Source organism: Rhinolophus sinicus, linkage group LG05, assembly GCF_036562045.2.
Source record: "Rhinolophus sinicus isolate RSC01 linkage group LG05, ASM3656204v1, whole genome shotgun sequence".
Lineage (NCBI taxonomy): Eukaryota > Metazoa > Chordata > Mammalia > Chiroptera > Rhinolophidae > Rhinolophus > Rhinolophus sinicus.
In genome coordinates this window covers 137,735,576-137,750,210 of record NC_133755.1, presented here as the reverse complement: position 1 = coordinate 137,750,210, position 14,635 = coordinate 137,735,576, and the positions used below count along the sequence as shown (strand labels likewise).

The 14,635-nt window shown below is 35.8% G+C and overlaps 1 protein-coding gene across 1 annotated transcript in view; it reads left to right on the top strand.

Annotated features, from left to right (window-relative positions):
* The window catches only part of OSTM1 (osteoclastogenesis associated transmembrane protein 1), a 28,726-nt gene extending 19,316 nt beyond the window's left edge, over positions 1 to 9,410 (top strand). Inside the window, exons 4-6 of the mRNA XM_019735071.2 lie at positions 671 to 838; positions 3,177 to 3,342; positions 7,259 to 9,410. Coding sequence (XP_019590630.2) covers positions 671 to 838; positions 3,177 to 3,342; positions 7,259 to 7,314 — 390 coding nt within the window. The 3' untranslated portion in view covers positions 7,315 to 9,410. The remainder of the gene's footprint in view (positions 1 to 670; positions 839 to 3,176; positions 3,343 to 7,258) is intronic.
* The last annotated feature ends 5,225 nt before the right edge of the window (positions 9,411 to 14,635 follow it).

Genomic DNA, 14,635 nt, shown 5'->3' with positions numbered 1-14,635 from the left:
TGGAAATGGAAAAGACTGAGATTCGCTAACATAGTATCTTATGTGTTATATCTATTACCTTCATTGTAGGTTATCCTATTCTTTAGTATGAGTCCCTTTTTGTTGACTAGAAAAGGCCTGGATTATAAGCCTTGGGGTAAGAGGGTTGTGTGGGGATGTAGTTTTATAATGCCTGCCCTTTCCCATTAATAAAGTCCTCTCTGTCTCAAAAAGGCAGACTTCCGTGTTGAAGTCAGTACAGGCAAGGGCATATTTTATTTATTTGGTGAAAGTAGGATAGAGGAGAGGAGATACATAAATGACAAGATGATTTAGGAATTTTTCTGTATTTAGGTATCAGTTAATTTGGAAGATGAATTAGTGTTGTTTTCACTTAACAGTAGCTAGTGCAGGCGTTTTCAAAATTTAGGGGCAACTAGAAAGTGCCAAATATTTTGCTACGTGCTTTATGTACCAAGACTCTAATCCACGGGACCTGTATGTAATACATATAGAGGTAGCCCTGTTTTCTGATGATGAAATTGAGGCTCAGTGATTTAGTAACCTGCCCGACATCGCAGCTCAGCACTTTAACATGCTAAATATTTCCTGTCTTGTAGGAGGGTAGGTAGCTTACGTTAAAGAGATGCAATGTCTATTGTGTGTATCACCTGTGCCTTTGACATTTTAGGGGAGCATACACAGTCTTCTACAATTAAGAAATTATTCAGAAGTATGCAAAAACTGTCGCGAAGCATACAAAACTTTGAGTAGTGTGTACAATGAAATGAAAAAATTGAATGAACATGAAAATAAGGCTGAACCTGGAACACATTTATGCATTGACGTGGAAGATGCGGTAAGTACTTAACTTCTGATATGATACATATTTTGCAGTTATTGAATGTGCCTTCAGTATTATTATCCATTTCAGAGGTGTATTGGAATCTGTATATGCTGTCTTCAACCAGAAATAACTAGTTATAAAGTACTAAAGTTTTTGAATATCCTGATCTGTCATACTGAAATGGAAATTAATCAAGTATTTCATAAGTGAATTGATAATTTGGTTATGTTTTGTTTTCTAAGTTTGATAATGTATGTCATTTTCCAAGATGTGCGTATTATATGTTTACATTTCAGTTTCTTATGCACGTGTTGCTAATTCAAGAAGTCTCTAGGTTTTGTTCCTGATGCCATTCCTATCCCATTGCTTTATGTCTATTACAATCTGAAACTTTTTTATTTGTTTACTTATTTGTAGTCTGTCTCCCCTCATTAAAATAGAAATCACATGAGGACAAGGACCTCATGTCCTGTTTTGCTCAGTGTTCATTATTTAGAACAGTGCCTGGCATATAGCAGGCCCTTAGTAATATGTATTGATTGAATGAAAGGCCAACAAAAAAGCTTTTCTCTCCATTGGATAGCCTGCCTTTACATGGGACACCACGAGATGGCGACCATGCTTTTTTTTGAGACTGGGATGTCTGAGCATTGAGGCATTAGACCAGGGGTGTCCAAACATTTTTCAGTGTTTTTCACCAAGGGCCGTATGTGGTAAAATACACAAACAGCTGGCCACTCACTCGAGGTGAAGTCCGTATTGCCTCACCTGGTTTATTTAAGTAAACTAAATATATTTTTGGAATTTGCTGCGGGCCAATAAAAAATGGATTGGCCGCAGTTGGCCCGCGGGCTGCAGTTTGGACACCCCTGCATTAGAGGAAACTGAGAAATTATTAGCTAAAAGTGGAGAACTCAAGGTCAAAATTGATAAACTTAGTGGTTGAGAATGATGTATGAATTATAGCAGCTCAGAGTGAACTATAGTGCCTCAGTAATACTCAGCATGGCAAAAAACACTTAAAGTAGATGCACCATGGGGATTTTTTTTTGTTTTTTACTTTTTTCCTAATGTCTAGAATAGTACCTGGCTTCTAGGAGGCTCTCAATGAATAATAAATATGTATATTTAAAGTAATAGTCTATTTCATTGGTTTTAAAATGAAGAAAAATGAATATTGGTTCAATGACATAAGTGGCATTACATAGGAAATCAACATAACCACCTGTTTCAGAACAAAATTTACAATAAACATACAATGCACCATTTGTAAACCATATCTCAAACAAAATCTAGGCAAGAACAGTTTTATACCTTAAATTTGATAATTTTCTATATCACTTAGCCTGTTTGACAGGCAGGAACTCAAGGTACTGCTGCCCTTAAATGTATCTGTTTCTATTTTATGCTGCTAAATAAGATACCGGTGTTGTCTAATAAAGTTTCCATGACTAATTAGGTATTATGTACTTAAAAAATTATTTGCTATAAGTATGAACCTTTCATAATATTTAGATAAGATACTAAGTATTTCATAGACAGAAGCCCTGTAAAGTTGAAATTTTTATGTTCATTCTAAAAATACTGTAACAAGCTCAGAAATTATATATGTAACATATTCAAAAATATTTTGTTTGTTTTTGTGAGCCTTTTACAATCCCAGTTGATTGAGGAACAATTGACAAATATAATTGTAATATATTTAAAGTGTATATCATGATAACTTGATATATGTGTACATTGTAAAAGGAGTTCCACAGCTAAGTTAATTAACACACATCTATCACCTCCCACAGTTACCCTTTACATCTTTTTTAATGAATGAAGCATGGTCTAACTATATTCCTGTTGATAGAAATTCTCTGTTTGAAATTTGTTGAAGATTGACATTCTTTGGACAGTATTGTGAAATTTAGAATATGAAATTTCTGTATGTGAATATAAATTTAAACAATGACTAATTGTGAACCAGATTATTTCTCTAGCACAGGGGTGTCCAAACTTTTTTCAATGTTTTTCACGAAGGGCCAAATGCGGTAAAATACACAAATAGCTGGGCCACTCACTCGAGGTGAAGTCCGTATTGCCTCACCTGGTTTATTTAAGTAAACTAAATATATTTTTGGAATTTGCTGTGGGCCAATTAACAATGGATCATGGGCTGCAGTTGGCCCGCAGGCTGCAGTTTGGACACCCCTGCTCTAGCAGAAGAAAATATTCTCAACCATCAATAGATTTTTTTTAGGGATGTATATTTAGTCTAAATTCTGGGTGCCTCATAAGTTGTTAACAAAATGATGAAATTGAAGACAAATATAAGACAGAGTAATATTATTTGTTATTGTTCCAGATGAATATTACTCGAAAACTTTGGAGTCGAACTTTCAACTGTTCAGTCCCTTGCAGCGACACCGTGCCTGTAATTGCTGTTTCTGTGTTCATTCTTTTTTTACCCATTGTCTTCTACCTTAGTAGCTTTCTTCATTCAGAGCAAAAGAAACGCAAACTCATCCTACGTAAGTTTCTTTTTACAACCATTCATTTATTTAGATAAAAACCTGTATTTTAAAAATTTAGTCCTGTTTTAGAAATTTAGTCCTGTAATATACTTTGAGAACTCAAACTGTATTAGCCTAAAACAGCTCTCTGCTTCAAATTTTACGATTATACTTACTCATAGGACAGATTCATAAGAAGTTTACAAGTGCAGATAATCAAACGTCAACATACAGCATCTTTCAGATGCTTTAATTGAGAGACTAAAGCCAGGTTCCCTGGAACAAGATTGGCAACAGCAGAGGAATAGCAACAAAGACTTTGCAGACCTGTAGGGGCCGCAGCAGGTCGGTGGAGACAGCTCTTAGGCCCGCGGTAACCAGGGCAGAACCACCTAAAGGTGCGCAGGCAAGGAGAAACTGGAGCTTACACACAGACAACTTGTTTATGATCAAATTGAAACTGCAGTTGCAAGAACATTACTCAGCATACAGCAGCATACGACAGTACATACTGTTTTACTTTCTCCCCGTCAAATAGGGCAGAGCGCAAAAAGCACTAGTTAGAAAATTCCGTCTAACGAAGGAAGAGTGACTTCTAAGTCTCATGGGTTTCTTATTTATTATCAGAATGCAAGTATGGGCTTACCTGTTAGTAATTTTAGTTTTTAAAAGAATGTTTTTTGGGGAAGAAAATGTTAGGCTTTTTTTTTGGTCTCAAATATTTTATTCCTAGTACAGAAACTATGACATAAAAACTCTTTCACCAGTAACTTGATTTCTAGCACTTCTTCATGATTTATCTAACTTTGTTTTTCATGTATCTAAGTTAAAGAAAAAGGTTACCGGTAGATCAGTTTGAACGGACTTTGTAATGTCTTATCACCTTAGAAAGCTAGCTAGTTGAGGGGAGAGTTTTTATCATGTGTGGATGTAGTAAAGCTTTTTGAAGATTACCAGCGGTCTGTAAATATATAACTCAGTTCTAAAAGCACTTATTTAAGATAATAAAATATTGCAGGGACCTCACTGTTGAGAGACTTTATATTTCAGGGTTTGGTGTACTTTTAAACTTTAGCATCTTACGTGCCTTGCAAATCTATTATCTCTAGGAAGAAAGACATTTACTGCTTCTGATCAAGGTTTTTGTTTGTTTGTTTCCACAGTAAAAATCACTACCATCTATCTGCTTGTGAAAGCCACAAACCTTGTTCTCTTTTAATTTCTTAATTCTTTTTTTTCTTTTATTTCCTCATTCCCCCATTCCTTTCCCCACCCCTTTTCAATTTATCCACAAGTACTGCCAACACTACTTCCAAAAATATATCTCAAATTGTCTTTTTTCTACCTGCGCTGGTAATACCCTAGTCCAGGCCACCATCATCTCTTACCTGCACTAATGCAGGAGTCTTGTAACTGGTACCCCTGCTTCCATGTGTTGACCTCTACAATCTATTCTCCATGTAGTGGCTGGAGTACATTTTTAAATGCAAATTTTACTGTGCTCTTCTCCAACTTGAAACCCTTCATGTATCCCTGTTGCACCTAGAATAAATTCAAACTTATTTTCAGGGTCCACTCTCCAAGCTGTGTGTGACCTGGCCCCCATTACTTTTCTAACCTATTGCATCCACTCCTCTCCATGCTTATGAGGTGTATGTAGACATTCTGGCCTTCTTTGTGTGCCTGTCTCATACCCAACTCATTCATGCTTCCCTTCTCTGGGGCTCTTGTACTTTCCTGCCCCACTTTCCTTGACTAGTGCCTTGTCAGCTGGGTCTTAGGTCAAAGGTTACTTACTAAGAGACCTTTTATGACGCCCCCCCCACTTAAGAATACACCCTTCTTTCAATTCTTCTGTAACATCTTTCTTATAATGGTACTTTTAAAATTTTTCATTTATTTTCTACCTTTTTTGTCTTCCCTGAGTCAACTGTAAGTACCATCAGAACATGGATTTTGTTTGTCTTGTTCATCTATGTATCACCTGCATCTAGAAAGTACCTGACCCATACATAGTAGGGTCTCAAAAAAATTTGTTGAATAAAAACATATTAATGTTAGCATTTCCTAGACAAATGCTAACATTAAGTATGTTTTCATTCAACAAATTTACTAGTCCTAAAAATACTAGTCCTGTGAATTTTTTTACATGCTTCATAAGGTAGCTGAATATAAATTAAGCCTCTGAGATTACATTCCTAAAACTTGACAGTAGAACTTTTGCATAATACCTGTTAATATTTCCCTGAAGTATTGTTTCTAAATTAAATTATGAATTTAAGGAAATGCTAGTGTAAGAAAATAGTTATTGTGCTGTTATGTCATGACGTTTTTATTTACTTTTCTTTATGCCATCATTTTATATGCCCCCATGTATCAAGGCCTGTGATAGGAAGTAGGGATTAAAAAAAGGAACAACACACAATACAGCAAGTCCTCGAATAACATAGTCGTTTCATTATAACATCGATGAGATGCTATTGATGAGATGTCGTAGGAACTCAACTCTTGTTTATATCAGTTAGCCTCTGGTAAAATTGGTTTTGTTGTATATTGTTTCTCTTAAAGTAGCAGAACCTATGGACGATGTTAAGTGAGGACTTACTGTGCTTGCCCTCAAAGAACCCACTGACCATAATCCAGTTATTACAGTAGATACGGTAGAGGTATGTACTGTGTGGTTGGACCACAGAGGAGGATAAGTCTGCAGGTGTCAGACTTATCTGCAGGTGTCACCTCTGCAGGTGTCAGAATTCACAATTACATGATGTCGGGGGTAAAATTTTGAAGGAGGTAGGGATTTATCAGAGAATAAGGAAGCAAGGAAGTTGTATAACTCATTGATGTTGCTGGTTAATTTAATAAATTTGATAATTAGTAAGAAACTAGATTAATAATTTTACTTAAAATAATTTTAAACAACATAATTGAAAAAAGTTTTTTGATTTAGTTTGCCTTCCAAGTCCACTGAAGGCTAAAGAAGTAGAGTTTCAGCTTAAGCTGGTTTTTAGTTTAGGCTGAAGCAACACCTAGTTTAGGAATTCATGTTGTCATCTTGCACTGAGAGTGGTGGTCAGGGGAGAACCTGGTAGAAACAGTGGTTCTCCCCCTTGACCATATATCAGAGTTGTCTGCAGAGCTTAAAACAAAGGCAAACAAACAAACAAACAGCCCAGATGCCTGGGTTCCAATGCAGACCTTCTAAATCATAACCTCCACTTCAGTGTTCAGAACCTCTAAGGTAGGGAGATTCCTACTTATCCAATGTAAGGTACTTTGCCCATGGCACCATTGTTTTTCATGTCAGGAACATGAGAAACGTTCATGTTTAACTGTAAGTACAAAACATATTACCTAGCCAAATAGCCATGATTTTCTTTATTAACTCTAATGACTCAGTCCCATTAGCATCCTAATCAAAATTGAGTCTGCATATTTTATTAGAAGCCATATATGTTTGTGTATGCATTTGTGTATGTGTGTAATATACAACTCACTTTTCTTCATAAGCCATTTAAATGTGTTTTCTTAACATTACAGAGTTCTTTCACTGACTTCTTTGAAGAGAAATTTAGATTTCTTAGACTTTTGAATATGTAATTTTATTACTATACCTTATAGCACTTCTATTTTTTGAGTACTTCCACCTATATTACATATCTAAGATTGTTATGTTCAATATGTTTTATTTGGTGCTGCTTTTAACAAAGTCATATACAGCTTCTATTCTAGCAAAGTTAGGTATTTCTGAGGGTGGCAGAAAAAAAGTAGACACGGTACATACCTCTACTACCTAAGTCTACTTAGAAGACTTAATCTATTCTGATTCAAACATAGAAGTAATAGATGAATACTATAGTTTACATAAAAATAGTGAATAATCATCTTAGAGAATTAAATTTAAGTTAAAGTTTAATACTTTTGATTTCTATAGCCAAACGTCTCAAGTCCAGTACCAGCTTTGCAAACATTCAAGAAAATTCGAACTGAAACCTACAAAATGGAGAATTAACATCATATTCCATTGATGAATGGTGGAAGACACAGCTTGGTCCAAAAGAAGATAAAGTTCTTAAGAAATGCAAGGACTTCAGATTTATTTTTAAATAAGAATTTTCAATTTTTCTTTTCCACCCCCTTTCAAGGGTTTGGGTATTTTTAATTTACAGGCATAGCAATGTTGTCTATTTTAAAGTGTATTTGTTAAAATAACAAAAGATGCAAGAACAATCATTGTGTTATTTTGTAGGCATATTATTACTATTTGAGTTCTGGTATTTCCTTTTTAACATGATATAGCAAGTGGCAATGTTTTTGAAAACTAATATTTAAAAATTAATCAGTTGTAGCAAAGACTTTGAACAAGAAATATACTTGCCAAAAAGTAGCAGGTCCAAAGATTAATTTAAATTACCATTGCAGTATTATTGTCACATATATATTTAATATGTCATACATTATAAATAATATGTAATTCAATCTCTAGTTTCCTTAGTCATTTTTGAAACCACTAATTATAAACCTCCCGAAGAATTTTTAGAAGTGGGAAGGCACATTACATTTATCTTTGTAAAAAGATTTATGGTAACTGGTTTCTTACTTGACTTTTATAAATAGTATTTTCCACCTTATTTTTGCCTTTGTTTCATAAGAAATTTTAAATCACTGGACTGCTTTCTTATATTCAGGGCAAGTTGGATTCTTTTTTATACCAGGGATTTGCATTGTGAATTACATTAAGTTATTTGGCAATTTATAATTTATTACTACTTTAAATCAAATGTCGCATTGTCACACTGTATTTAAATGGAGATTTTCTCTTGAGATGTAAGAGGATTTTTTGGAGAGGAGAGAATGGAGGAGTAAAGGTAGCGTAAGGTTTAGAAAATAGAGACCTGAGGGGAAGCTCACTTACGACTGTTAAATGGTTTGTATTAGGGGCATGAGTCAGAGTGAGAGCCTGATATGGAAAGCAGTTAGGTTAAGATGATGCTTATTTTTTTTCTAAATTATTTAAATCAGATAAAAATGATATGATTGATATGAAGTTAAATATTTCAGTCTCAGAAAACATTCTATTTTGGAATATTTGTGTCAATCTTTTTAAAAAGCTTCATTTCAGAATTGTTTACAGTTTTTCCCTTCAGGTTTTTAGTGAATTTCATTTGTTAATTCCTTCTTGCTTTCTTGGTGGAAATAGGCTTTGTTTTAAATGTTGATATTATGAAGGGTACTCTATATAGAAACAAGAGTTTGGTTAAATGGTATGAGAATTTGAATACCTTCGTGTACTGTAAAATGCTCTATAGTGAGACAAGAAAGTGTTTTTACTATTATTTTTTTAATGTTTACCATATAAGCAGAAGAAGGCTCATCCTTGGATATGTAACATATCCACAAGTGGTTACAGTTTTCCTAGTCTGCTGTGATCCATTAAACATGTGCTGGATTTGTTTTGTCCTTACTGTTCCTGCTGCTGATAACTAATAGCACTCTCTTGATTGGAAGCATATAGCTGAAGGTCATTGAAAGCAATCTTGAATTAATGCAGATAAAACCACTTGACCCGTGTGCAAAGGTACAAAATGGCATATTCAATTCTGTAAGTAGTGACTCTCAGCACTTTTGAATAGTATGCATTTTTTAAAAGCCATTGCTTTTGGATATGTTTGCTAATGAGCACTTTAAAAAAGAAAAGGCAGCCTTTACTATTTTTCTGGTTGAGTCATTGCTCTTTAGAAGTAGCATAAGCAATAGATTTCAAAAATAAATACTAAGCACTACGCTGAAGTGTGTAAATCTGTCATATTTCAGTTATATTGAAAAGTTCTTTGCATAGTTCTGAATTCTTCGACACATAGCATATGTGTGTGCACAAGAACATCTTTAGTTTTTTTGACACTTTGAAATAAAGGACATAGCTTAAGGAAACTGCAGTGCCGTATTTGATTTCTAAATACATTTTTTAAAACTTCGGATGTCATTAAGCATCACATTACAGTTTTTCAGGTAATAGAGTTTAAATGCCTACTTGAAAAGTACCATCTATCTTATAATTTTGCTGCAAATAAAAATGTTCTTTTGGACTTTTTTGTTGTTGGATTTGAGTGGTAGGAATCGCATCAGCTGTCTCAAAGCTTACCTCTAAATCAATGAATAACAGCAGAATTTAGTTGGTAAACGTTACTTCTAAGGGAACCAGTATTTTCTAATGAGTCATGGATGGGCTGTACTTTTTACTGCAACGTACTCCTTATGAAGTGGAACGTTTTTCCAGAAACAATTTATTGCTAGTCGTGTGTAGAACAACATTGTGTTAAGAGTTGGGTTGCATTTCTGACCAAAGTCTTGACATCAGATAAACAGTAGACCTCACAAGCAATAAATTGTTAGAGCAAAAATATATTTGTAACCTATGTAATAACTTAAGATAGCAAAAATTATGTTCCAAGTACATTTATTTTCTGAGCTAGACGAAATCTTAGAGATCACCTGGTCCTGGAATCCTAGAACTGAATGGACTCATTTCCACTGAATCCAGCCTTCTCTCTACTGTATGGATTCCCTCTAAAAGATGTATCACTTATTTCCTAGCTTAACTAAGGAAGCAGAACATCACAGAGCTCCGTTTTATGACTGAGCCATTGTTTGATAGACAACTCTAAAACTGAGACTTGAGATGCCTAATCAAATATTTTCTCACTGCTCCACTCTGCTTATCTTGTGAAAATTTCATAAAGTGATCATATTGACTATAAAAAGGGCTTTGGCCTATGCTGAATTATACATGTAGCACATAAAAGTTACAACTCTACCAAGTTTGCTTGTTCTAAACTATTACATTGGGTATAATAAACATCAGTCATACATATAATACATTTAATGACCAGTAAGTTTCTTTGTCTCCTTGGAACTTGAGCGCTTTTAAAAAGATTATACAACTGACTCATGCTTCTTAAAGTATATGGAGGTTTTCAATAATGATTTTAAAACCTGTTTTTCCTATGATAAACAGGTATTTTTAAAAACTCCATCTCAGTACCCAAATGCAATCAAAGTATTTCAGACCTTTAAAAGGAATAATAAGCCCATTTTAGCTAGATATTGTAGTAATTCCTCTATTGTCTTAACTTAGATATCAGGATTGTATCCAAAAAATTTGCCCAATAGCATTGGAAGTGAAAAACATTTCAACAATTGTAATTTCTAGGATAATTGTAGACCACTGCAGTGTAGATAGGTAGGATTGAAAATGATTACCTTATCCTGTTCTCACTTCTCCGAATCTGAGTAAGTTAGGAGAAGGTTCCTTCTCACTGCATTGTGTGCCTTCAGAGGTAGAGGTCTTGCAGTCATTCCCGTTTCCAGAGGGGACCAGAGCTATTTCTTCCCTTTTCTCTCTCCTATTAGTACCTCATTTTTCTACATTCATTTATAGTGCTATTACCAGTAATGTAATAGGAGCTGAGATACAAAGGGCTTGACCTTAGCTTTTTTAAATCCTCTTTAGATCCTGGCTGTTTTCCACTAACTAAGGCACAGTGTTTATTTGTACAACCCAGGGACTCTTTACCACTCAAAATCCAGCATCCACCCCCAACACTTACATACATGACTTCTCTCCTTGCTTTTCTCCTATAGATTTGAAGAATGAATTACTGTGGTGTGGGCAAATAGCTAGCATAAGGATACAAAGAGGGTGGGTGAAGAAGGAGAATCTCCAGATTGAATCTCCTCTCCCCTCACACCTCCACCCTGTGATTACCAAATGCGTATGTAGGAGGGACCCAGGAATGCAATCTACATGGAAAAGGGGGTTTGGGGGTCACTTGTCTCGAAGCTGTATGTGCATGGCAAATTCACTGTATTACTAGATTGTATACTTCCTGGGGGAGGCTTTTGGGAAATGATGACTATTAGGAAGGGGCTAAAGCTCTCCTTGATGGCACGCTTGGCACCTTTTGCCCACCATCCACTCAGGACTTACTCCTTGCTCCAACCCAACATCTCAGGAGCAGCGTGAAATGACTATTTAGCTCATTTGGCTCCTCTTTTTAGGTTTATGTCCTTTGTATCAGGAGATTGTTTGCTGTTTTCCCTTCTGTCTCCTGATACCACAATAGATTCAATCATAGGAACTGTCCTTTGTGGTTTGGCTATTATCACCGAATCTGCACCACGCACCACGTCTTTGAAACACACAGAGTAAGTACGTGGATGGGCACTACAGTTTTGCTGAAAGTGACTTAGAGAATGCAGTCTGACCTGGTCAGGCTCTGGAAAGTGCTTTTTGGGTTGGGGTCCTTGTTTATTGATAATCTGATTTCAAGAGGCATATCCACATCACTTCTGGCTCTTCTGTCCATCCCAGCTTTTTGCATCTAAGTCCTGCCATTTCCTCTTGTTCCCATTTTTCTTCTTAGCCTCGATCAGCTTTGGTGTTGACCAAAACTTCAAGTGACCTGATGGGATTGTGAAGTCTGAGTTTTCCAGTACTTTAAAGAAATCACTCCATTGCCTTCTGGCTTGCAAAATTTCTAATGAGAGGTCTGCTATAATTCTTATATTTGTTTTTCCATATGTAATATTTTTATCTATTTTCTGGCTGCCTTCAAGATTTCCTCTTAATTTCTGATTTTCAGCAGTTGTTCTATGATGTTTCTAGGTGTGTTTTTTTTGTATTTATTCTGCTTGGGATTCTCTGAGCCTCTTGGATCGTTTCATGTCTTTCATTAATTTTGGCAAATCCTCCGCCGTTATACCATCAAATATTCTTCTGCCCTTCATGAGCCCACCCCCTCCTTCTGGGATTCAATTAGATTTATGTTAGACTATTTGAGATTGTCCCGCAGCTCTATTGGATGCACTCTTCTGTTTTATTTTCACTCTCTTGCTGTTTGTGTTTCAGTTTAGATAATTTTTGTTGACCTGCTTCATGTTCACTGATTCTTTCCTGTGCTGTGTACGGTCCTGCTGATAAGCCTATCAAAGTGCTTCTTTATCTCTTGATATTATATTTTTATTTCTAGAATTTTCATTTATGTCTCTTTGTTTATAGTTCTATCTCTGCTGAAATTCCCCATCAGTTTTTGCATGCTGTCCACCCGTTCTACTAGATCCTTTGGCATTTTAATCACAGTTATTTTAAAGTTCCTTTTGGATAGTGGTAATATCTGGGCCAACTCAGGATCTAGTTCTGTTTACTTTCTCTCTTGACAGTGGGTCATTGTCATTTTTTCTTGCTTTTTAATGTATCTTATAATTTTTAATTGAATGCCAGATGTTGAATTTCAAAGAACAGTAGAAACTGGGGTAAACAGTATTTATACCTGCAAAGGGGCAAACCTCTCCTTCTATCAGCCATCAGTATGAGGGGACCAAGTAACTCCAATTAGTAGTTGATCTGGATTTGAATTTTATTGCTGATATTTTTACCTTCAGTATACCACAGATTTTAAATTCCTCCAGTGGTGGACTGCTGCTACATTAGTGAGTGGAATGCCAGAGAGTTTTTCTCGGCTCTCAGCAGACTGTACACCTGTGCTACAAGTGGGATCCTCTCTGTGATCCTGCCCGTCCCTCAGCTGTAGATCTGTTGCTTATTTCTTTGTACAAGGCTGTGGTTGGGGTAGGCAGTGTTTCTCCCCTCTAGCATCAGTCTCATGCAGACTCTGGGCTCTTGAGCTTTAGGGTTGGGGGTGGGGTGTTCTAAAATGAGAGTGAGTTTCCTGTCCCTCTCTCAGTAGCAGCAGACCTATGCTTTGTATCAGTGCAGGATTCTGGTCACAAGTGTGTTCCCTGCCCCTTTCCAGCATCTTATGGCTTTTGCTTCAACTTTACCACAGCCAATCTTTTCCTGGGACCAGGGAACAGGAAGGTTTTGTACCACTCCTCCAGGTTCAAAGAAATAAAACGAAGAACAAAATTGATAATTATGGTATGGAAACCATAAAAAGGAACCAAATCCCAAACCAAAAAATATAATAGTGAAATTAACTCAGTGGAAGCGTTTTATAGCAAGTAAGACATAGTTGAAGAGAATTAATATATTAGAAGAGTATCTCCAGAAGGAAAGATGGAGAGAAAAAAGTTTAGAAGTGCAGATGGGGGTGTAAGAGATATAGGGAATACAGTAAGAAAATTTAATATAAATGTGTTTAGAGTTCCTAAAGCAGAGAGAAAATGGGACAGAAGCAATTTTTGAAAAGAGAACAGCTGAGAATTTTCTAAAGCTGGTGAAAAATACTGTCATAAATTAAGCCCAAGCAGAACTTAAACTGAAAAAACCTAGTCACATTCGTAGTAAATGAAGACCAAAGAGAAAATTTTACAGACCAGCTAGAGAAAAACGATATTACCTTCAGAAGAGCAATAGTTAAACTTAATGCTGGTTTCTCAAGAGACATGAAAGCCAGAAGGCAAATGGAATATTCTCAAAGTGCTAGAAGAAAGTAACTGACAATCTAGAATTCTATGCCCAACAAAAAATGTTCTTCAAAATGAAAAGGGAAATAAAGACATGTCTGGACATAAAGACAGAGAATTATCACAAGAAGTCCTGCATTAAAGGAAATACTGAAGACAGGTCTTCAGGCAGAAGCAAAATGAACCTAAATGGAAAGTCAGAGGAGCAAGAAGAAAAGATTGATGAAAGGATAAAACACATAAATCTAAATAAATATTGACTGTATATAAAATAATGCCCTGTGCAGTTTAAACGATTACGTATAGAGAGAATGAAAATAACAACGGCATAAAAGTCAAGAGGAGATTCTTGGAGTTAAAATGTTGTAAGACCATCACATTGCCTGGAAAGAAGTTTCTTGCGTTAGGCTGTTCCTGGAAGTAGAATGACTGTCAAGTGGGTGCTGGTAAAGAATTTTGTTGTTTTCAAGTTTCATTGACAGTATAATCTGACTCAGATCCAATTCCACTCTTTTCATGACATCTTTTATGATTCTCTTCTGCTCTTGACTTTTTATATTTCTTAAAGAAGTAATTTGCCATAAAGGAAAAAGCAAGGGCTTTCAAATCAGACCTGGTTTCAAATTTCTGCTTTTCCCTTTCCTTGGACAAGCAGTTTACTTCTCTGAGCCTTCACTTCCACATCTGTGAAGTGGGAGGCAATAATACTGGTCTCACAAGATGATTGTGCAAATTAAATGAGATTAAGTAAAGGGAGAGCCTGCGGGGCAGTGCCCAATGCCTAGAACTTCATACTGCTCAGTAAGAACTAGTCCTTTTCCGTATGGACTGTGCTATACACAAATTGCCCCATGCAGTTTGGCACCTGATTGTACACCCTTTCACC